Source organism: Octodon degus, unplaced genomic scaffold (genome assembly GCF_000260255.1).
Source record: "Octodon degus isolate 3935 unplaced genomic scaffold, OctDeg1.0 scaffold00018, whole genome shotgun sequence".
NCBI classification, from domain to species: Eukaryota; Metazoa; Chordata; class Mammalia; order Rodentia; family Octodontidae; genus Octodon; species Octodon degus.
The window spans coordinates 19,687,399-19,710,921 of record NW_004524594.1 but is presented as its reverse complement, the minus strand read 5'-3'; the positions used below and the strand labels follow the sequence as shown (position 1 = coordinate 19,710,921).

The following is a 23,523-nucleotide window of genomic DNA, read 5'->3' as shown; positions in this document are numbered from 1 at the left end:
TCAATAGGTATCTGAGGCCCCAAGCGCAGGTCCACCATGTGATGAGGGTTCCCCTGCCCCTTGGCTGGTGCAAAAAGGCGCTCCCTAGAGCCAAGGAAGCTGAGCCCCGCCCCACGCACGAACCCTTCGCTCTCATTGGCCGGCAGTTAAGCCCATCCCTTGCGTGGTGGTGTGGTCGCTCCGCCTCCCGGGCCAGCCGCGCGCCTGCGCGGTGGAGCCGGATACTCGCGGGTCGCTTGTAGCGCCGGCGTTCGGATGGCGGAGCTTCAGGCTGAGTCGGAACCTCTTCTGGGCCGGGCCCACGGGGGCCGCGGCCGCGACTCCCCGCCGTCGGGGTTGTCCGCTTTCAGTAGCATCCAAGTCGGCCCCGGTGAGCAGCCTGGGCTGGGGGAGGGTCCGGGCTGGCGAGGGTCCCGCCGTCCCAGCGCCCGCGTCGCCGTCCCGCCGGAGTCCCCGCGGATCTGAGCGCAGGGAGCTGCGGTCCTGCCCCGAGGTCGCGTCCTGCCCGCGTGGAGCCCGGCGAAGAAGACCTCGAGCAGCGCGGGGGAGTCCAGCCCGACAGCTCCCACACTTCTTTCGTGTGGCGGGAGAACCGGACTTTCTCCGTTCGCTTTAATGACTCCTACCTAGCAAGGGCCGCTTTACACTTTTCTTGTTTCTTAGTGGAGGAACTGAGGCTGAGAGAGAGAGAGAGGTGTTCCTCTACCCAGGGCCACCTAAGTGGGAGTGACTTGTCAGCCCTGGTAGCATTCTTTTTGCCCCCCGCCCCCCCCCCCCCGGGGGTGACAGGGAGGACTAGAGCAGCTTCCTCCCCTTAGTCTTGCAGCTGCTAGCGGCCTTCTCTTCCCAGCTCTTTCCTGCCCTTCCTGTTTATGGTCAGTAAGTTTGCTGAGTCCAGGGAGGGTGGAGTCTGTCTCCGGTTGACTCCAAGGAATTAGGTGCTCGGTCAGAGGTGGAAGGACTTTGCTTCATTTTACAGAAGAAGACCCCGAGATTTAGAGAGACTAGGAGTTGAGCCCAAGATCACGGTCCTGGCTTCTGGTGTGGCCACTGCTAGTACTGCGCTGAATTCATGCTTGCCACTTCCCTCTCTGGACCTCACTTTTTTTCTCTATCCCAGAGACAACTGGATCAGAACAGTGACCAGATCTGATCCATTTGTAGGGAGTGGTGTGTGTGTGTGTGTGTGTGTGTGTGGTCCCTGATAGACAATCTGTAGGCTACCAACCCCAGGGAGGTATTTCACTTGATTCCTGGGTCTAGACCCCTTGTGGCCTGGGCTAGGTCTTCTTGCAGGCCTCAAGAGGTCAAGACGAATAAAGCTATGGTTCTGGGGCACAGGCTTTGTATCTGAAGGCCTGGGTGCCTTCGGGGGCTGGTACTCCAGGCTGTGTGACCTTGGCAGGTTGCTGGACCTATCTAAGCATCAGTGAAAGTGAAGCAGTAACAGGCTCTGGCAGAGGTGTGTTATGAGGCTTCAGAGATTATTAGGTCAGCGTAAGAATGCCATGGCGCTTGCAGGTGCCAGCAGAGTGGGCATCTGGCAGGTGCCACCTGGTCTGTTGAGATAGGCGCCAGTGTGGGCAGTGTGAGTGGTAAGAGGGGCTATCTAGGAGGATTCCTTGTTTCGGTGTCATGGCCTTGGCAAGGGCAGCTGAGAGCATGGACAGGATGCCCTGTGTTCGCATCTCCTTGGCTAGGCTTGAAGGGTGGGAGAGGCTCTTTCAGCTTCTGCCCCTGTGCCTTTGTCTCCGAGATGGACCCTGTGTTCTGTGGTTGGACTCCTGAAGGAGGGTGCTACTGCTTCAGGTGTCTGACTCTGCCCCAAGAATGAGAGGGTTTTTTCTTTCTGGGTCCAAGAATCATTCTTTTGTCTGTGAAGGAGTCCAGAAGGCAAGGATGGCAGGACTGTAAAAACATTCAGAGGCTGTAGCAACATTGATAAAGGGCTTCCTTGGAAAGCACTATGGCTCAGTAACCCGTCTAGTGCATAAGTCCCGCTGGGAAGGGTCTGTGCGGAATTGAGACACAGAGAAATTAGGGGTTCCCTTAGGTTCACACAGAACAGGTCAGGGCCCCACACAGATTGTGCAGGGAGGAACCTAGAGTAAGAGGGGGAAGGAGTTTAGACCGAGATGTTGGGGAGCAGAGGCTGAGGGAAGGAGATGCCCCCCCCCCATGCTTTATTCTGACCTGGTGAGTCTGGTACAACCCCCAACCTGGAGGCGTGGTGGGGAGTGGATCAGTGATTTCAGCCCAGGGTGAGGATCTCAGGGCAGGGTGAGTTCCCCATAGGCAGTGCTCGAATCCACAGGTTGGGGGACAGTGTTTTTGGTCCTGGGCAAAGACTTGAAGGATTTGGAGAGTGTGCCCCTGGTGGGGCCAAGTTCAGAACAAGTGATATGAGGGTGGTGGGAAGGGGGAAGCAATAGGGGTGGAGTGCATGGGGGGTTTCTTTTTCTCTTTTTTAAATGTTATGTATTTGGTATAGGGTCTCCCTATGCAGCGTGGATTCATAGTGATCCTCCTGTTTCAGCCTCCCCAGTGCTGGGATTACAGGTGTGTGCCACCATGGCTAGTCTTGGTGGCTGGCTCGGTGCACCCAGCACAGGGCCAATATTGCGTGTGGTACCAAGGATCGAACCCTGATCCTTGCACTTGCCTAGGCAGGCACTTAGACTGCTGAGCCAGCTCCATGGCTTTCTTTTCTTCTTTCTGACCTGTCTTCTCTGCCCATAGGTGCCATGGCCAGGCAGGACCTTTGCATCAACCAGGCTGTGGTCTTCATTGAAGATGCTGTTCAGGTGGGTGGGACTGGGTGGTGGCCGCTCTGCTGACTGTCTCCCAGCCTTTATCCCTTACTGTCCTGGGCAGAGAGCTCAGCTGCTGGCCTGTGGGTCTGGATAACTGTGATGGGGGTGGGGTCAGGGCTAACACGCTGAAGGAAGCAGTCTTCTTTTGGTGAGGGGGATGCTGGGAATTAAACTCAGGACCTCTCACTTGCCAGGCAGGTGCTGGGCTGCTGAGCTATAACTCTGGCCCCTGATGCAGTCTTCTGAGTACTAGAATCATTGCATTGTTGATTTAGTCTATTCTGTGGCCTGTGCTGGGTCCTAGGAATAACACAGTTGTGCTGGGGGTGAGGGGCGACCCTTGCATGGAAAAGAGAGTCTCACAGCAGCACAACTATGTTGCCTACAGACACTGCCAAGCATTCCTGCAGTGTTCCTGCTGGGCCCCAGGTCTGGCTTTCGGGGAGCACTCGTTCTGTTGGGTAAACAACATACTGTGTGATGGGCTCAGCCTGCAGGGTTGTGGGGTGGGATATGTCTTGTCCACTTGTTGACACTGACCCTGCCATCTATGGTCCATCTTCCCAATGGGGCCCATCTCTGTGGGAGATAGTGCCCACCCAGTGTGGGAACAGGTCAGGGTGTAGGCATGCGCAGCACCAGGGAGAGCCTGTTCATGCTCCTCTGTGTGATTCTTTGCTTCTAGTACCGCTCCATCTACCACCGCATGGATGCCCGCTCCATGTGGCTTTACCGATGGTATTACTCGAACCTGTGCCAGCGGTGAGAATGCACATTGTGGGGCTTGCCCCTGGCCTGCTTGGTGGTGGGGAGGATGGCCTGGGAGGACCACCTCTGTCCAGGTGGGCTCCACCTGGTGATGCCCAGCCCGTGAGCACAGCCTGTGGTTAGGGGCTCCTTACCCTTAGGGCCTTCTCAGAGCACTGGGTCAGCCCCGGGCCTGTGAGTCTGGGTAGATGAGAATCACCTGGGCAGGCTGTAGTGGCCTGTATGTGTTCACTTACCGGTTGGTGTCCCTATCCTAGAGGGCAGCTGTTTCTTGCCCTTTGACCAGGTTTGTTTTCTTTCCAGGACTCTGAGCTTTACTATCTTTTTGATCCTGTTTTTGGCTTTTATTGAGACCCCGTCCTCACTCACAAGGACTGCAGATGTGCGTTACCGCTCCCCACCCTGGGAGCCACCCTGTGGCCTGACAGAGGCCGTGGAGCTACTCTGCCTGCTGGTCTTTGTGGCCGACGTCTCCGTGAAGGTGAGGCAGGCGGTGGGTGGTGCCTGAGCCTGGGGGCCAGGCGCTCCCCGTGTGGCTGCAGCTACCTCAGCCTTTCTGTCGCACACTGTTTCTCGCCTAGTTCATTTCTCCTCTTGTTTCTGTCCCTTGGTCCTCTGGCAGAGACTGGGTTCTTGGGTACATCTGGGTGCAGGAGCAAAGATGCTGGCTGTTCTCCCCCCGGGGTGGGAGCAGGGGCTGGCTGAGCTGCTGGGGCTGGGTGGCCTGGAGGGTCTCTGGGGCTGGCGAGGGACTAGCTTTTATGAGGGGAGATCCCCCAGCTGTATGAGAGGACCCATGAGCTTTCCTCCTGGCCCACCCCGCCATCCTCAAAGAGGAGAGGCGTCAGGTATGAGGCAGAAGGGGTTCTCTTGCCTAGACAGCAACTCAGGGGCATCTGACTCTCACTTCTGTCTGTGACTGGATCCTGCCAGGAGCTGGGTGTGGGGTTGTCAGCTCATAGGAGCTGTGGGCTGCATCACTGTGGGGCCTTGGTGACTTCGCAGTGGGGTGCAGAGGGGCTGGGTCTTTCTGGGACTGCACAGTCTGTTTTTGTGAGTGATTCTAACACCGTAGACCCCAGGGGCATCTGTGTCCAGTGTTAGGTGGCGCCATCAGTGGTGGCCCTGTACTCTTCCACCTGGGCTGTGGGCTCATGTGGCTTCTAGATCCCCGAAGTCTGTAGTGTGGGCAGGGTGCTTGTGTGCTGCTGGGCCCTGGCAGGTGCACATGTGTGTGTGTGTGTGTGCACACACACGCGTACTTGTGTGAGAGAGAGAGATTGTAGGCCGAGGCAGTTTCTCAGTTTTCCCTACGTTAGCTCATACTGGGCTAGCAGGTGTGTGGGTTTTGAAACTGGAACCGAAACTGGTGAGTTGTCATTAGTGTTTGCTGAATGATCAGTGTGTTTAAGGATCTTGTTGTGGGAGAGCGCATGCCTTTAGGTGCAGGCTGTGACCTTTGGGGGCTGTCCTAATGGTAGGAAGTGGTTAGGAGAAGGAGGAACAGAGAGAAGCTGCTTCCCCCGCCACCTTCCTGGAGTGGCGGGAGCACTTTTTCCTTTCAGGAGTGCTGCCTCCTGTCCTCATCCATTCTGGAATGCCTGTGCCTCCCTCTGACACTGTACGTGCTGGTGGCTAGCATAGGCTGAGCCAGTGGTGGAAATCCTGCCACTGATAAGGAAACGGGCCAGAGCGGCTGAGTGTCTGCCTGAGGCTTCAGGGCATCCTCATGGCCTCTGGCTGCTGCTCAGCATCCTGCTCCCTGATGGTCACAGAGACTCCACTGTGGGGAGACCTTCCCCCCTAGGTCTTCTCGTGGGCACTGAGGCCTCCTGCCTGGCTCAGGCCTGGCTCTGAGTGTGCTGTTTCTCTTGTCCCCATGTCCTGCAGGGTTACCTGGTTGGATGGTCCCAGTTCCAGAAGAACCTCTGGCTGCTGGCCTACCTCACGGTGCTAGCCGTGTCCCTGGTGGACTGGGCTGTGTCCCTGAGTCTCCTTTGTCAGGAGGTAGGTGGCAAGGTGATGCTGTGGGATGTGGAGTGTGGGTGTAGCTACTGAGGCCAGCGGGCAGCGGGGGTCCTGAGCCTGCAGCCATGACTGCCAGCTGCCCAGTTGTGCCCGTATCCTGTAGCCCTCTGGGCTCCTCTTGTCTGACAGCCCTGGTCCCATCACCCAGAGGGAGCACATAGACCTGGAGAAGGCATGAGGTTTCTCTGAGGTGGCCTGTTGGCAAGAATAGGAGTGGGTAACAAGTCCCAGGGCTGCTCAAGCTGCTGGCTCAGTTCATCTGGCATCTAAATTCATCCAGGCTGGGTCCCCCATGCCAGTGCCATCCAGGACCTTACCATGCCCATGTCCCATGCCCAGACAATTGGGGCCTGGCAGTGAGGAGACCCCCCTCCCTATTCACCTGGGTCCTGGGGGAACACAAAACTCCAGAGAGAAGCCAGCATAACCCAGAGAGAAGGGACAGAAGTGGGGCTAGGGGGATCTGGAAGTACAGGGAAGGCTGCAGAGCTGGGCCCTGCCCTTTGATCTTTGGGTAGGATGCTGCCTGGTGGTAGAGGAAAGTGAGGCAAGGAGTGAGGACCCTGGGAGCAGCTGCTGAGGAACAGATGTGAGTGGCAGGTCCCTACCCCAGCATCCTGCTCTCCCGGATAAGTGCAACCTTCTTCCCTATGAAGGAGGAGGCCCCTAGGTCCTCCCAGTGGTAGTGCCTTAACAGCCCTATTTCCTGGTGACAGTCACAGTTTTGTCACATTGGCTAGCAAGTATCCCATAACTTACAGGTTAACTGGCACCCCTAGCCTCCCCACCAGGGTACGTATGTGAAAGGCGGCGGCACAGAGGTTCATTAGTGTATATGGATACACATCCACCTGACAGGCCAGGAGGGAGCCTTGTGCAGCTGCAGAAGTGGCCCTGGTTTGCACTGCCTAAGTGACACTCCCTCTTGCTGCTCTGCTTCCCAAGGGTCGCTGCCTTTCTTGGGGGATGGCCGAAGGTCTTCTAATGCTTTTCCTAATGGATGCTGGGATACTTAGAATGCCAGTGGACTGGGTAGCAGTGTCTGCGTCTGTCCTCACTCATGGGATCATCCACCCTGAAGGCACGTCCTTCCATTGGACTAGTGTGTGTCCTGGGTGGATGCAGCCTCTGTACCTTGGGTACGAATACTTCCTGACCAGCAGTGCCAGGAGTGGTGGGATGGGGAGTGGAAATGTGGTCACCCCGTTTCTTGGGACCTCTGAATCTTACTGGGGGAGAACCAGTCCCTCAGAGCCTGTGCTGTGCCCTGGAAGCCCCAGGCTGGTGTCTGGCATCTGCTAAGGCTCTGGACCTTCCTGGCAGACTGGTTCTCCTGTGTCTTAGTTACTTTTCTTGTTGCTGAGACAGAAATCCCCAACACCCAAAGTTAAGGTGAGGGAAGGTTTATTTAATTCACAGTTTGCAGAGGCTCAGTCCTTAATGAGCTGGGCCCATGGCAGAGTGGCTTGGCAGAGGGGCTTCCAGAGGAGAACCAGTTCATGGCAGGCAGAGGGAGCAAAGCAGCAAGGGACCTTCACAGTGTCTTTCTGCACCTTTTATTTGATCTAGACTACTTATTTTATCTAGACTGCTACACCCTGAGTCCCAGTGCCTTTGAGCCTAGCATTGCACTGTGAATCGGTCCCAGCGTTACACACTCTAGATCCAAACACCTCTGAAAAGTTCCCACCTATGATCATAGGAGGCTTTGGGGGACAGCTAGACACAAGCCAGAACATCCTGAATGACCTCAGCAGTGGGTGCCGCACTAGGAGGTGGGTGCCCCACTAGGTGGTGGGTGACCTCCACAGAGTCATTCCCCAGGTCCTTGGTTGCATGCTGGTGTCCAGGGGTCATGTGAGGTCTGGTGCTGGGCTCTGCGTCAGGCAGGGTGGATGTGCTGGCCTTAGGCAGCTGCTCTGTCTTGTACTGGCGACACCATGTGGCAGAGGGAGGAGGCTTAGCTGCCCGGAGAACATGCTGTCTTGCCGCTGATGGCCCTGGTGAGCATTCCAGGAGGCAGGAGCTCTGGTTGCCCCGAGCCCTTTTGGAGGGACCTGTCCAGTTGTGTCCTTCTGGGCCTCCTGTCCCCAGTGTTACAGTTCTGCCCTTGCCATGGCCCTGTCCACCCCCGGGAGGTGTTTTCTTTCTCAGTCCATGGGGGCTGTTGGTCCATCCTGCACAGAGCTCTCCTCTTAGCCCTGGATCTGGAGAACCAGGAGTAAGGCCCTGATGCCACCGCAGATCCATTGCTGGCTGGGTTGGCCGTCCTCAGCACATCTGCAGCCTGTGTGGCCGGCTGCTCAGGGGCAAAGCTCCCGTTGACACCGGGTGGCTCATGAGGAGGACCAGGCACTTCTATGTACTTGGACCTTCCTGCGCGCCTGTACTGCCTGGTGGAGCACCGTTGCCTTCAGGCCTGGGAGCCACAGACAGACCTTGGCTTTTCTTTTTTTTTGGCAGAACCGGGGATTGAACTCAGGTACTTGGGCTTGCCAGGGAAGCGCTTATTCCACTGAGCCATCTCCCCAGCCCGGTTAAGTTTTTTTTTTTTTTTTTTTTGCGATTTCTTTTAGTCTAGCTGTTTGGGTGTGGCTTTTTTCCAAGCTCTGGGGGCCTGGGGCTTGCCATTGCTTACCCGATCCAGCAGCCAGTTTTGAGGGACGAGTCACCTGGACATGCTATAGTGTCTTCCTGGCCCTCTACGTGTGGTGCTCATATTCCGATTACAGAGTGGGTGCCGGTCTGTGGATGGGTAGCCAGGCTGGCCTGGCCTTCAGCCTCTGCTTGCCCTGGTCTGCTGAACGCTGGGAGCAGACCTACCCCCCCAACGGGCAGCGTGTGAGGACTCCGGGGAAGCCGGGATGCTGCCTCCTCCTAGGGGGCCAGAGCCCTGAGCAGTTAGTTGTGTGGTCATCACCACTTCCTTTACCTGTCTTATTCCCAGGCCATGTGCTGGGTCTTCTGAGGATGACAAGTGCAGCCCAGGGAGGGGCCACGTGCCTGCTGCATGAACTGCTGGCAGGAAGGAGGCAGGCGGAACCTTTGTCCCAGGGACCTCTGGAATGAAGGAGAGACCCTGGCACACCAGGAGCGCCAGACTGTATTATTTTACATGTGGTGGGATGGAGCCAGGGCCATGAGAGCGAGAAGGAAAGGCCATCCATGACCTGCCAGCTGAAGTGGCCAGTGTGGGCCGTGACCAGCAGAGCCTGCTCCTGTCCCTAGGATCCCAGGCCCACTTGCCCTGTGCGCTGGCTGGCAGGTATGGAGCAGTGTGGTCTGCAGGCACAGTTTTGAGCCTGACTACTTTGCATCTGTTGTAGCCACTGCGCCTGCGCCGCCTCCTGCGCCCCTTCTTCCTGCTGCAGAACTCCTCCATGATGAAGAAGACCTTAAAGTGCATCCGATGGTCTCTGCCAGACATGGCCAGGTAGGTCTCAGACCCACCTGAGCTAGAGCTCAGCCCAAGGGGCCCGGATAAGGACGACCTAGATGCTCTTGTCCAGATGCAGCCTGTGAGGCCCATGAATAGTCCCAACCCAGCACCCTGCAGAGGTCAGCATGTAGGAGTTTTGGGGCCCCTTAGGATGCCCCACTGCAGCCCTGCCTCTCCTCCCCTCTGTTACTGAGTTCTGCGGACACCCCTCTTATGGGTCCTTGTCTGTCCCTGTGTTCCCGCATGGCATGGCCCTTGCCTGGCTTGCTGTGTCCTAGTTGTCTGCTGCCTCTTAGACCTTATAAAACTAAGCTATGCTGGACATCATACCTGCCTGGATGCCTTCAAGCTTCCTTCACTACCAGAAATTTGGGGTCTTGGGTCTGTTCTCTCCCTGTCCCCTGTGGGCTCCTGCCAGTAGAAATGCCTTGAATCTGTACCCTGGGGGCCCACCTGGCTTACTGTCTTTAGCCCAGAAGGAAGGAAGTGGCCTCTCTCTTCCAGTGTCCTGGTCCCCGTCCCTCCTCTGAGGTTGCCTTTGTCTCAGCAAAAAAGAGGACTCTGTGAGGTGGGAGCAGGCCTGTCCTCAGGGCCTGGGCTGAATGCTTGTTCAGCAGGGTCTCTGGTGAAAGGCGGGTTTGGCCCTGTGGGGCCTGCACTTCGCCAGGCTGAGTGTCTGTCCCTCCCCAGCGTCGGGCTGCTGCTGGCCATTCACTTGTGCCTTTTCACGATGCTCGGGATGCTGCTGTTCACTGTGGGCGAGAAGGTGAGGTGGGATCGTGGCCACAGAGGTTGCCCTGCTGTCTGGGTGGAGTGTCACTGGGTTGGCAGAGAGTAAGGCGGCCCCTGTGACCTGTAGGCCACCATGCCCCCTGCATGGCCATTGTGTTCCCACTGCCCCCTTCCAGGGGCTGTCTCCTGTGTCCTGGGCCTGGGGCTACTGCCCTCCTCCTGGGCTGCCTCCTTCCCTCCTGGGCAGCGCCTTTGTGCTCTGCTGTGGCGCTACCTTCCGTGGCATCTACACCTCTTTTCTCCATGTCTTTCCTCACCTGGGCCTCTCAGACCTACACTACCCTATGGGGGTACCCCTGTGTCCTCATCTCCAGCCCTGGCCCGGGTCTCCTGCCCAGCCAGGCCTTTTGCCCCCACTGACATATTCCAGTGTGGAGGTGCCCCCCTGCCTTGGGCTGTCCCTGGCCCTTGCTGCTTTGTGTCTGTTCTCATGTCCTGGCCAGTCCTCCTAGGCCTGGGCCATCTGCTTGTTTGCTGCTTTGTGCTGGGATGTGACCTTGGCCAAAGCTGTTTTTCATGTGTGAGACAACTTTGGGGTCAGGCTGTGGCTGGCACCCAGGAGGGGAAGGCAGGTCTGAGACTGAGCCTTAGCCTTTGGGGGAAAGAGCACGGGGCCCTGGATGTGCCTGTGTCTGTCTTTATGCCTGGGTCTGAGCGTGTGTCTGTGTGGGCAACTCGATGTTTGTGTGTGTTTGTGGCACATGCTAGGCTGCTAAGGTGCACCCTGAGTGTCACCCTGGGGCTGTCCTGTGATGGCTATAGTCTCTGCTGTTTCCCAGGGCTGGGTCAGGTTGATAGTCAGTGTGGGGAACTGGAGGTGGCCACAGCTTTAGAACTGGGGCAGTGGACACCATCCCTGAGTACCGAGTGTCCCCGGGTGCCAGTAGGTTGGTGCCTCCTCCAGGTTGGGTGTTTACCCCGTGAAGAGTTACTAGGCTGAGCGAGTGAGTGTTGTGTAACTGTGTGGGGAGATGTTGCCCACCGTGGTCTCAGTGAGAATGATTCCCAGCCTTTGGTTGCAGTCAGGAGGAGGGTATAATGGTGGCTGACCTGTCTGGAATCCCTTTCCTCAGCCATCAAGCCCTGTATCAGCTGCTCAGAGGTTGATTTGCGGAGGCTCAGCAAGGCCGCTCTGGGGGTTCAGATCACCGGTCCCTTTCTACCTGGCTGTATGAGGCCATATGCCAGCCTGGGCCTCTCTGCCCCTCTTGCCTCTTGCTTCTTGCTTATGGCCTCACTATGCATACAGTGTGGCACAGGTAGGCAGCCGGCATGCTGGCCAGGCCCCTGTGTGGCGGGCAGGCCTGTTGCTATGGTTGGCAGCTGTGGGGATGCTCTGTCTCCTCAGATGCTTGCTCCTGGGCCTGGAGGCCCCGAGTGCTATCTTGTCTGGCCATGAGCTCAGAACCTGCTTGGAGATGCAGGCCACAGTGGCTGGTCCCTGGGGCCTGGAGTGTCGCTGTCCTAAGCCCTAGGCTGAGGTCGTGATGGCCGCTGGAGCCTCACCTGTTCTTCACAGGATGCAGAGCCGAACAGGGAGAGACTGGCCTACTTCCGGAGCCTGCCAGAGGCTCTGACCTCCCTCTTGGTGCTGCTGACCACGGCCAACAACCCTGATGGTATGCAAGGAGCAAGGGTTGGACCTGGAGGCAGCCAGCAGGCCTGTGGGGGTCGACTGGGGATGCTGAGCATTGGAGTCGGGTGGGAGTTAAGGCCTTTCCTTTATATCGCCGGGGAGGATGACACTGGGCTCCCCGTTTCCTCCCCTTCCTCCTTTGCCTTCTCTTCTTTTCCTTGTTTTCCATTCCCCCCCCCCCTTTTTTTTCCTTTCCCTCTCCTTTGCCTTCTCACTGCTTTCTCTATTCCTTGCCTCTTGTCTCCTTACTCCACGGAGAAGCTGAAAATGAGTGGTGTTCTTTATGTGGTGACAAGTGGCGGAGGTCAGTGGCCCCTTGGGTGGTCTCTTTGGGGCCCAGCCACTTTCCCGATTGCTGCCCAGGGCAAGTTGAGAGGTGCGTGCTGCTCTGGAGCATCGAGTGTGAGAGACCCCGGGGCTTGGCTGGCTGCAATGGGTGCTGACAGGCCCCCTAGCTGCTGCTGTGTGTGTTGTGGCTGGAATGGCCAGTTGGGGAGGCTGCGGTCTGCCTGGGCTTGACCATGGCTTGGTCACTATGACTGTTTGGGCTCAGGGATGCTCAGAACCATAGCGACCTTCTCTGAGCATAGCCTGGGAGTGTCCTCAGTGGGCAGTGAGCTCCCCATCCCCTGGGAGAAACAGCAGGTGTGAGGATGTGTTCTGGACAGGAAGTCCTTGGCTCTCCTAGCCCAGGGCCTTCCTGAGTTGGTGGCACTAAGTTGGATGCAGGAAGGTGACCCGGCACTGAGGATGGGATCACGGTTTCAGGGGTTTCTTCTTTGCCTCAGTGATGATTCCTGCATATTCCAAGAACCGGGCCTACGCCATCTTCTTCATAGTCTTCACCCTGATAGGTGAGTATAGCCAGTCTGTGGGCTGCCAGGCCACGAGTGATCCTGGTGTAACAGGTCCAGTGGCCCGAGCCCTATAACTTCTTTTTGGCGTGCCTCTGCCCAGTGGCATGTGACCTGTGGTCTGTGACCACCAGTGACTCAGTCTGTCCTCTCCCATGCCTAGGAGGCCCTGTGGGGTCCCATTGAGTGATGATGTGGAGGCCTGGGGTGGTGATGTGTCTCTGGCTCAGTGGATGAGTGGCAGGCACTCTGTGACCATGGTTGACCATCCAGGCCTCCTGGTGCCTTGCTTGGGCCCACTCTGTCCTAGTGCTCTGTGGCAGCAGGAGCTGCTGCTGCTTTGCCTCTGCCCTGCCTGCCTCTGATTGCTGCCTCTCCTCCTGCAGGAAGCCTGTTTCTCATGAACCTGCTCACTGCCATCATCTACAACCAATTCCGTGGCTACCTGATGGTGAGCCACCTGCCCCACTGTGTGGGTGTGGCCTGAGTGACAGAGGGTGGCCCTCAGCTGTGCTGACCTGACCTCTGCCTCCCGAGATATACCGAATCATTTTGGGGTGCAGGAGCCAGCGACATGGCCATGTATTGTCCCTCCCCTGCTCTGTCACACCCGTGGAGAAACCCCCTAGAATTGCAGCTTTGTAGGATGCTGACCTGGACCCTCTTGTGGGAAGTAAGACCCCACACATGCTGAGAAGAGGCTTTTGTGAATTGTGTAGGTGCTACTGTCTGCTCCAATCAGCCCAGGCTGTTGTGGGCCTTCCCCTCTTTGAGGATCCTTGGGGGCTTGTGCAGCTGTCCTCTGTGTCAGGTGGCGAGGGGCCACTCCAGGGCAGTGAGTGGGCTGCCGGAGTCCTTAGTTACCCACCTGTCTCCTGGGGGTGTGGTTCAGGGTGGATGTGTGGTGGGCGCAGGTGGACCCAGCACTCAGAACGTCTTCCTTGCAGAAATCTCTGCAGACCTCCCTGCTCCGGCGACGCCTGGGGACCCGTGCTGCCTATGAAGTCCTTTCCTCCATGCCAGGGCAGGCGGGAGCCACTCCTGAGGCGTGAGTGCTGGCTGGGGCCTTTTCCTTGGGAACAGGAGGCTGCTGTCTCCCTGGGGCAGATTCCCAAACAGCCCTGCTTGGCGGCTGCCAGACCTGCTACTCCTCCTGCATCTGAAACCCGCCTGGTCCTAGGAGCTGTCACTACTGCCCCCAAGTCCACTCCTCTCGAGTCAGGTGTAATTTATTTTGTCAATATAATGAACCATTTAAGTTTGGTCTTTCTGTTGAGATTTTTTTTTTTTTTTTTTTTTTTTTTGGTACTGGGCATTGAACTCAGGACCTTGCACTTGCCAGGTAGGCACTTATGCCACTGAGCTGTTTCCCTGGCCCTTTGGGTTAGGTGTTTACCCTGCCCTGGTATAGGTGGTGACAGAGCTCAATGGTGTGTCCTTGGGAGGATTCTGGCCCCAACTATAGGGTGGAGGAGGAGTCTGCCTGTTCCTCCTTAAAGTGGGACAGGGTAACTTCTTGGGGACCTTAGTTGGTTACTGTAAAACACTTGCAGTACCACTGCAGTAGATGCTTGCTAGTTGAGGTCCTTGCCAGGCATCAGGGTGAATTTGAGCCAAGCACAGCCTGGGAGCTGGGGCCTGTGTTGCCTGGCAGGGTACCAGGTAGCCTGGCTGTCTGTATTCACTGAAAAGGGGTTTTCGTTCCCACAGAATTGGGGTGAAGCCTCAGAACTTCCTGCAGGTGCTTCAGAAAGTGCAGATGAGCCATTCCCACAAGCAGGCCCTCATGGAGGTAGCTGCTTTCCCATGTTTGCCTGTCCCCTGGGGCCCCTGGGCCCCTGGGAGTGATGACAGGTGTGGGTCTGTGAGCCTGGTGCGCACAGCGGGTGAGGTCAGTAGCTCGGCTGTTGGCGTCACACCGTTTGCTGACCAGGGCTTCCCTCTACAGAAGGTGCGATCCTACAATGATGTCCTACTGTCCATCGATGAGTTCCAGAAGCTCTTTGACGAGCTTGACAAAAGTGTGATCAAAGAGGTAGGGGGCTTTGGCATGTGCCAGCTGCCCAACCCGGGCCACCAGGGCTCACAGCAGATTTCCATGGTCTCTGTCACTGATTACCCAGGTCTCTGAGGGCATGGCAGGGCAGTGGGGGCAGAGCTCCACTTGGATCCTGGCAAATGGGGAGACTTTGCTGACCTGTAGACATTTACCCATCCTGGACCTGGCATCTGTGTCTCCGTGACAGACTCTTCTGCGTCACTCTGTGGGGTCCTTCACCTCTGTTCCTCGGCAGTGCCTGCAGTCCCCAGCCTAGCACTGTTCAGAGTCCCCAGCTGTCCACATTTTCCTGTGTGGTTTCTGGGTGGATGGGATGCTGGAAGCAGCCCAGGTGTCCCCTGCAGGGTGTGCAAGGTCTTGAACCAGGACAGGGCAAGGAAGCGGAGTAAGCTGTGTCTTACGTGTCCCACTCCTGTCTGGCCCTGTTACTCTTTCCTTTCCACACCAGCCTGTTCAGTGTGAGCTGGTGTGTTCCTGGTGTGTTCATAACTGTTTGTGTGCCAGCCTGGCATACTCTAGCATGGCATCATTCAGGGTGGCAGACGAATTGGGATGTTTATTTAGGTCTTTACTGCTGCTCCTCAGATTGTAAAGACCACTGTGATAACCCTCTTGTCTATAAAACTATTTACTCTTAGGCTGGAGACTAGGACAGGTGGTGAGATAGGAGAATGTTGAATCCCAGAATGAGGGCAGAGCTACCAGCTCTAAGATGGTTCTGAGCACATGGGTTCTTTCCAGCACCCGCCAAGGCCCCAGTACCAGTCTCCGTTTCTCCGGACCGCCCAGGTCTTCTTCGGCCACCAGTACTTCGACTACCTGGGGAATGTCATCGCCCTGAGCAACCTCGTGTCCATCTGCGTGAGTGCAGCCCGGCCCCATGTGGGTGTGGGACGTCCCCTTCCTCCTGTTGTCTGACCTAGTGACGGTGCACCCTGCAGCACATGTGGCTGTGCTGTGTGGCTCAGTGAGCTGCCCTCCCTTGTGGCCCTGCAGGTGTTCCTGGTACTGGACGCCGACGTGCTGCCTGGGAACCGAGATGACTTTGTCCTGGGGGTGAGTTCAGGAGTCGCAGGGAGAGTAGAGAGCCACTGGCCCTTGTCATGGAGCTGCCTGGCTCAGTGGGGGCTGGGCCAGGTGGGTGGGCTCAGCACTGGGCAGGGGCCCAGGCTTTGCAGGTATGGGACAGCAGCTATGACCTCAGGGTTTCCCTGGCTTTCTGGCTCCAGGATTTGTGTTTTGTCTTCTTGGTTGTTTCCCAGCCTTTCAAAAAGAACTTGGGAATTTCTTATTTAGTATGAAAAGATCTTGTTAGATTACTTAGGAATTTAGTTATTCCATGCAGATGTTAAGCTAAACCATAGCACTACCCGTTATTTTCTGCCAGGGCTTTGACAAAGGATGTTTTTTGAAGTTTGCTGAATTACATTGTGAAAGATAAGTTGATTAAAGCTATGAGATTTTCCTTATTTGAGAAACGGTTTGATCTGTCACATTTAAGAATGACGTGTCATGTGTATGAAATAAGAGGCGTGATTAAAAAATATGATGAGTATTTGAGTTAAAACATTTATTATATGTTAAAACTGTACTTTCGATTTGATTTGAAACTGTCTCATTGCTATATGCTTATCAATAAAACTTTGAAAAGAAAAAAAAAACATTTATTATAGCAAAAGACGCCTCGCAGTCCTCCTTCAAGGTCCCCCCCCCCCACACTTGGAGCGCTCTCCCACCGTTCTTGCCACTTTCTGAAGTGGCAGGTGGACGTCTTCTTTCATGAGTGTCTTTAGTTGTGCTGTGTGGCTGCCCCCGTGTCCTGAATCAATTCAGTGATTTTGTGTTTCATGGTCTTTTTGGCTTGGGAAAAACCAGAAGTGACCTGTGTCAGATCTGGTGAACGGCGAGTGAGGACACACTGCCATGATTTTAGGAGCCTACTTTCTAGTGGCTAGCACTTTGTAGTCACATTCACTGTATTTTTAATCACATCTCATAAAGAAGATGTTGGGCTGTGGTGGACACTGAGGAGAGTGGATAGAGTAGAAAATGGGGTGTGGGGGCTGCTCTGCAGTGGAGAGGGGCAGGGACGAGTGGCCTAGGGGCAGCTGTGTCGTGTCACCTCCTCCCCCAGATCCTGGACTGCATCTACATCCTGTACTACGTGCTGGAGCTGCTGCTCAAGGTCTTCGCTCTGGGCCTGTGGGGCTACCTGTCCTACCCCAGCAATGTATGCGACGGCCTTCTCACCTCCATCCTGCTGGTAAAGTGGGAGCTGTCCTTGGGGGGGCCCCCTGCATCCCTGAGACCCAAAGCCCTTTCCTTGGGGCTCCTGCCTCCGGGGAGAAGGGCCTGACAACTGTGGTCCCACCCAGCTTTGTGGTAACCCTGGGGCCACAGCCACCAAGTCTACGTGACCTTGGTGTGGGTAGAAGGAAGGCTGGGTGCCTCAGCACCTGTTTTCCTAGGTGCTGGGAGTGAGGGAGCAACTTGGTGTGGAATGTCACAGCAATGACTCTGGAGTGACGTTTATTTATCCGTATCCGGATTGTTAGAGCTAGGAGGCCTCCTAGAGTTGAGAGGCCTCTCTGGCCATCCTTACTTAGGAGCTTCTCTGAGTCCCAGCTCCTGAGGCCAGGGCAACTTTCAGTTAATGGCAGTCCTGATGTGGCAGCCGACCATGGGGACGAAGAGTGGACTCTCATTTTTTTTTTCCCCCAGAGCACCCTCTTGGGAGGACATGTCAGACATGAGTGTTGACGTGTGAGTGTTGACGTTGCCTGGAAGTTTTCTGAGTTAGCATTTGCTGTACGATGCCTCCTTTTCCTTTGCCATTAAAGGTTTTGGAAATCTCTACTCTGGCTGTGTATGGATTCCCACACCCACGCTGGTATGTGACAAGAACTCAGGGAGCCACACAAACCTTGTTCCCAGGGCCTCCAGGGGAGGGCTCTGGCCCCTCGGGCAGTCCCAGTGCACTGTGAGTGGCGCTGGTGCCGTGGGCCAGTTGTGCTTGGCGGAGGGTGGTATGGGAGCTGAGGCTGCTCCCAGCTCTGCAGCGCCCTGTCCCTGGGGCCCTCCCTCCTTCCCCAGGTGCCCTCCCCAGTGGCGGTGTACTCCCTCACCTGGCACCCTGAAGGGACACGTGGTTGGGGACCTCAGTGTGCCGGGACCCCAATTTTGTATCTGAGACTTACGTAACCTCCTTTGTAAAAGGGGGGTCCTCTGGCTCTGCAGCCCTGTGAGGCTGTGCTGGGGTGTGGGGCAGTGACCAGGGCTGCTGGAGTGGACAGTGCAACCTGCCTGGTGTGTCAGTGGTCTGACCTCCTGCGGTGCCCTGTGTCCCCTCTGTCAGCTGCACGTTTGCTGTGCTCACATGTGCCTTTTGTGTATCTGCACAGGAAGCCAGAGACGCTGGGGCTGCTGTCCCTATGGGACATGACGCGGCTGGTGAACATGCTCATTGTGTTCCGGTTCTTGCGCATCGTCCCCAACATGAAGGTATGTGGGTATCTGGCCCGCCCTGCCCTGCCTATGCTCTAGGCAGGTCACCTTGGGCCCCTCGGGTACACCTCAGCCTTCTGCATCCCTGAGGTGCTGGGCGGGTGGTTAGGAGGCAAGTCCAGCCCTGCACCTGTGTGAGGAGACCAGTGGAGGTGGTAGGCGTGGACTCTTGGCTGCCACGGGAGGGCGTTTGTGCTGCTGGAGGCTGCTGTGACGGCCTCGGTGAGGGCAGGACGCCGGCCAGCGGCTCATTCTCAGGCCCTGAAAAAGGACTGGGGCTTGTTGATGGCATCTTGGAGTCTCAGTTTTCTCAGTCCCCATCAGGAACAGCATACACTGGGAGGGGTGTGGAGAGGAAGCAAGAGGGTCAGTGTGTCCAGGCCCAGCCCCTGGCACAGGGACAGTCTGCTTGCATCCCATTTCTGAACAACTCAGGAGAAACAGAACCCGAGGATGCTGGAGCTGCTCCTGCTGGCCCAGGTCCTCCTGCGTGCACGTGTCCCACTGTGGTGCCTTTAGCCCCGTGGCAGTGTCCATGCAGACGAGGCCAGGGTTAGGGGTGTTGTGCTGGGGCCTTTGCACACACATACAGTCACATAGATCCGCACACAGCCACATATAGTCATAGGGCACACATGTATGGACGATTACACCAGCTGGTGACTGCGCCCACAGGCACCTCCACACTCGGGCACGTGTGAGTGCACAGGTGTGTCATCACACTGTCGTGTACACAGACACACACAGACACACACACACACACACACGATGTGTATGCGTAAGCTCATATGCAGTTGACAGCATCTGCATGTCTGCACATGGCATGTGCGCACTTAGGTGCTGTACCTGCCGGCATTGCCTTGTTACTTGCGACGCTGAGTGGGTGGGCAGGGCCTTTCTTGGGGGCTGTGTGTGTGGGGAGCAGCCTGTAGGCGCAGGTTCCTGGCTAGCTGTCTGAGGCCTCTTCCTCAGAGTCCATCCCTGGGGTTCCCCTGCCACCTTCAGGCCTGGTCTGTCTGGAGCCAGCATTCTGTGGAGGGGCTCACCTGGCCACAGCGGGTTGGCTGGCAGAGGCCATCTGAGGCCCTAGGCTCTGGCGTCTGCCTTGGAGCTCAGTGCCCACAGGGGTGGTTTGGGAGTGCGGAGTATGCAGTGGTGTGAGCCTGCGTGGCAGCTGTGGTGTTGGGGTGAGGGTGTGTATGGGAGGATGTGGGGTGTGTCGGGGGTGTGTGTGTGTGTGTGTGTGGTTTGGTGCTCACTCACCTGTCCTTCGTGTCTTCCCAGTTAAGGTCAGGGCAGTGACACTGATGTCCCCAGTGGGGCTGGATGAATGACATTGGGCTTTCTTCCTGCCTGCAGCCTATGGCCATGGTGGTCAGTACCGTACTGGGCCTGATCCAGAACTTGCGGGCCTTTGGTGGAATCCTGGTGGTGAGTCCCAGGATTGTTGCTGTCAGGGGACCACGAGGGTGGGCTCGGGTGCTCCAAGGGAGGCCTCACAGGCTGGCTTACCCTGGAGAGGGGTCCTTGGGTGTGAGGGGGAGCAGTAGGTGAGGCGCAGAGGTTCTGGGGACAAGAAGCCTTTTGGGAGGCCCCCAGGCTGCGGTGGCTAGTAGTCCCCCCTCCCTTCCCTATGCCAGAAATCTGCTGGTAATTTTCTAGTCCCCCCTACCTACCTCTGGGTCCTAGAATGCACTGAGAAGCTTGCCTCCTGGTGCCCAGGAAGGGGCCTTAGGCTGCTTCTTTCTTAGAGGATCTGAGGGACTTGGTCACATTTGACGAGCAAAAGCCACAGTGTGCCCTGCCCTCCCAAGGATGCCCCTGCTACCTTGGGGCCATGCTGGGCAGGAGGAAAGCCTGTGATCCCACTCCCTGGGTCACTTTGGAGTCACACCTGCCCGGAGCCCAAAAGCGTCCCCATGTGTAATGGTGCCGCAGCAGGCCCGGAACCCTGCCCCGCCCTGTTTCTGCCTGCCTCAGACAGGCGGCCTGGCCTGGGGCTGCAGCGCGCTGACACCTCGGCCGCCTTGTAGGTGGTGTACTACGTGTTCGCCATCATTGGGATCAGCATGTTCCGAGGCACCATCGTGGCTCCTTTAGGAAACAGCAGGTGGGGTGGGGCCTCAGTGCAAAGGAGCCTCCTGGGGGACACTAGGGGCCCAACTGCGCAGGAGGAGGGGTACTTCTGGGTCCCCTTAGCCCCACCTCTGGAACTCTCCTAGATGCCCTGTCCCCATCCCCACCCCAGCCTTGGGTCCAAGCTGCAGGGGGGCTTGGGGGTGCAGAGCAGCATGAGAGCCTGGAGCCCCAGGGGCCATAAAGAGGTCCATGGGGAGGGGCTGGGGGCTGGGCAGTGTTGGGCAGACACCGACCCAGCCATGCTGTGTCCCCCAGCCTGGCCCCTGCCAATGGCTCTGCGTCCTGTGGGAGCTTTGAGCAGCTGGAGTACTGGGCCAACAACTTCGATGATTTTGCGGTGAGGCCAGTGTTTGTCCCCAGATCTTCTCCCATTCCCCACGCCTCCTGGACCTACCCAGACCCATGGTCTGCTGCCCCCACAGGCCGCCCTGGTCACCCTGTGGAATGTGATGGTGGTGAACAACTGGCAGGTGATCCTGGACGCCTACGAACGCTACGTGGGCCCGTGAGTCACCCTCGCCCCGACAGCAGAGCTTCCGAGCAACTGGGGCCTCCCTGCCCGCTGCCCCAATACCGCTGATGGGTTTCAGGGAGGGTCTTGCTCTGCTCACGGTGGTGTGGGCGCCTCCCTGTCCTCCACAGGTGGTCAAAGATCTACTTTGTGCTGTGGTGGCTGGTGTCATCCGTCATCTGGGTCAACCTCTTTCTGGCTCTACTCCTGGAGGTATCAGCAGTCCCAGCCTAGGCCCAAATGGGGCCCCTGTGTGACTCCAGCCTTGACTTCTGGGTGCCTTGGGGGAACTCCCTGCCCTGGGGCTTAGTGCTGCTTCCCTGCTTCCCTTGGGGGCCCAGATGTGTTGCCAAGGCTGGAGGGAGGCGGGGCTGCACACGCTGTACTGGGCCCTCCATCTAGACCTCCAGGGGGAGCCACTTGGCTCCCATAGTGATGCTGACCTGCCCGTGCTGGAGGCCCGGAGGAGAGGTGAGGCTGTTTCCCCACGGGACACCCTTTAATTGCCCTTCCTGCTTTCTGTTTGCCAGAACTTCCTCCACAGGTGGGACCCCCGAAGTCATGAACAGCCCCCTGCTGGGACCTCAGAGGCCACCTACCAGATGTCGGAGGAACTCATGTTCAGGTACATGATGAGAAGGCACTTCCAGGGCCTCTTGGGCTAGAGGGGGAGGTGGCAGCCACAGGCCTTCAGCAGGCAAGCAGGAGAGAAGCCTAGAGCCAGGGTTGAGGCCAAGGTGAAGGTGTGGATGTGGCTGGCACTGCCCCTGCCTTTGCCACTGGGGTTGCAGGCTTGGGTCCAGCATAGACGGGACCATCCCTCAGCCCTGCGTCCTGTCATGCAGAATCAAGTGGCCTCAGGGAGCTGCCCCGTCTTTTTTCTTTGGATTGTGGAAGCTGTCCTCTATTAGGTCAGAAACATGACTGGTCCCCCAATGCTACCTGCTGTGGGTCTCCTTTCTCTTCTCATTGTTGGCTGTGTGCTGTGACTGCCTTTTTGAGGCCCTGCCCTCCAGTGTGAGACCCACTGTCCAGACTGCAGGGTTTTATGGATTTATCTATTTATTTTCTGGTCCTGGGGCTGGAGCGTAGGACTGTGGCCTGTTAGGCCAGTGCTATAGTTTTGAATTGCCTCCTTTCTCCCCTCCAGGCTCTGAATATGTATAACCATTTATAGTGGCTGCATCTGTCCTGTAGCTTTAGCAGTGTCCCCATGTCCTCGCCACATTCATTTTGGCATGTGTCCCTGGTGATTTCAGGGACCCTGGTCCTGGCCCTGGCAAGCCTCCCTGTGGCTCTGGTCGCTCCTCCCGAGAGGGCTAGGCTGACTCCTCTTGAGCGCCCTTCTTCTTCCTGTGCAGGGACATCCTGGAGGAGCCTGGGGACGAGGAGCTGATGGAGAAGCTGCGTCGTCATCCCCACCTGTGGCTGTGCAGGTGATATCCGGGCGGCCTTCGTGCCCTGGGAACCACGTGTCGTGGAAGAGGCAGCTGGCTGTGGCCAGGCAGGAGGACTGTGCCTCTGACAGGCCACATCTCAGGGAACAGGCGGAGGTGGGACAAGGACAGCCCAGGCTTGCCTGCGGTGTGGATGATGTGGCGCTTTTGGTGGCACTGTGCTGTGCTGCTCTCTTCTCCAAGCTGCTTCAGGGAGATGAGACGGTCAGTTTCCTGAAAAGGAGGCAGTGACTGTCCTCTCGGGGCCTGTAGCCCCCATGGTGCCTTCGCTGCTGGTGGCCTTCAGTGACTGGAGCCCTGTACAGGGCCTGCACAGGGTAACTCATAGATTCCATGCCCTGAGTGGAAGGTGCTGGGTGTTTTACACAAAGGGAATGTTCACTATATTTTATTATTTTATGGATTATGTGTGTGATTGGGGGTGTGTTTATGGGTCAGAATGCCACTAATTTTCAGCGGTAAGTCTTGCAAACAATGAGATTGTTATTCTTCCTTCAGTGTGACTCTGGTCCTACTTCTCTGAAAGCCACTGGGTAAGGTTGTTTAGGTTGTGCACGGTACAAGGGTACCTGACCCTGTGGCTGTATCCTGGCACTTGGGTTTCTGACTGTTGTGAGGAGCACCTTTTACTGATTTGCTCAAAAGCTTATAAGCCTGCAGTGGTCCTTTTTTGGGTATCCATGGTGTGTGGTAGAGGGGGCTGGATTGGGGACAGGGAAGAAGTGAGCTCTGTGACAGGCCACAATGTCACTTGATTCACCTTGATCCAGGTTGACTAGTGGTTTTGGTATTCATGTACTAGCTCCAGTGCTTGGGTGCGCAGCTTCTGGAGGTTTCCACAGAAGGGAATGTGGATATCCATGAGTGATGCTTACCAGGGTTGATGCGTGATGCCTGCAGGGTTTGATGAGTGATGTCCGCTGTGGGCTCTGTGGGCATTAAGGGTGTGAATGTCACCCCACTGCTGGAAGTGAGCTCCCTAGTCTTGCCACAGTGGGTCTGGAAATGGGATTTGAGGATAGCATGACTGAAAAAGGACTAGACTTGCCATGCAATGAGCTGCCTTGGGTGGTGCAGATGCCAGTGAGGGAGTTAGGTCCCTGGCATAGTGTGGCTTCTGTCTGGCCCTGGGGCTTGTCTGAAGTCCTGGCTGTTTCCTGGACCCTTTTTTTGGGGGGCCTCTGGAGTTGTGAGGGGACTCCCAGACCTCTCCCCAACCACCTCTCTGGAAGCTGGTGAGTGCAGAGGACTTAGGGGAGCAGTAGATTGGAATCCACACCAGGCCCAGCCTGCACTCCTGCTTGGGGGCAAATGAGGACTGCTGCCCCTTGCTGCTGAGGTTTGGGCGCCACCTAGTGGAGGGACAGGGTCCTGCTGACTCAATACCTGGCGATCCTGTGACCCCCAAAAGTGCCAGTTGCTCTTCCCAGACCAACTTGAAGAGGTTTCCTCTGTGGTTATCTTTCTCCCAAGTCCCCTGGGAACGAGGCTGGAACTCAGAGTGAGCCTCCTTGGCATTTGAG

At 56.9% G+C, this 23,523-nt stretch overlaps 1 protein-coding gene across 5 annotated transcripts; it reads left to right on the top strand.

Annotated features, from left to right (window-relative positions):
* The first annotated feature begins 233 nt into the window (after window positions 1–233).
* Tpcn2 (two pore segment channel 2) lies at window positions 234–23,251 on the top strand. 5 transcript variants are annotated; one of them, XM_004627115.2, is made up of 25 exons: window positions 234–370; window positions 2,740–2,804; window positions 3,499–3,575; window positions 3,885–4,062; window positions 5,472–5,588; window positions 8,936–9,042; window positions 9,739–9,814; window positions 11,360–11,459; window positions 12,265–12,330; window positions 12,717–12,781; window positions 13,278–13,378; window positions 14,041–14,122; window positions 14,279–14,365; window positions 15,131–15,250; window positions 15,386–15,445; window positions 16,524–16,652; window positions 17,230–17,279; window positions 17,791–17,890; window positions 19,253–19,324; window positions 19,927–20,003; window positions 20,288–20,369; window positions 20,455–20,537; window positions 20,675–20,756; window positions 21,074–21,168; window positions 21,905–23,251. In XM_004627115.2, exons 1-25 carry the CDS (start codon window positions 256–258, stop codon window positions 21,981–21,983), a joined length of 2,265 nt encoding a protein of 754 aa, XP_004627172.1. In that variant the 5' UTR covers window positions 234–255; the 3' UTR covers window positions 21,984–23,251. The 5 variants fall into 5 exon arrangements, 4 of the variants coding, with proteins under 4 accessions (XP_004627172.1, XP_023566329.1, XP_023566331.1 ...); XM_023710561.1 differs by lacking the exon at window positions 15,386–15,445; XM_023710562.1 differs by lacking the exon at window positions 234–370 and having other exon boundaries at window positions 2,741–2,804; window positions 3,934–4,062.
* Window positions 23,252–23,523: the final 272 nt, after the last annotated feature.

Bases quoted from the DNA above. Each gene is read 5' to 3' on its own strand.
- Tpcn2 (XM_004627115.2), top strand. From the start codon at position 256: ATGGCGGAGCTTCAGGCTGAGTCGGAACCTCTTCTGGGCCGGGCCCAC. The intron at 16,653-17,229 runs GTAAAGTGGGAG...TTGCCATTAAAG, and splicing joins TTCTCACCTCCATCCTGCTG to GTTTTGGAAATCTCTACTCT. The intron at 20,757-21,073 runs GTATCAGCAGTC...TCTGTTTGCCAG, and splicing joins TTCTGGCTCTACTCCTGGAG to AACTTCCTCCACAGGTGGGA.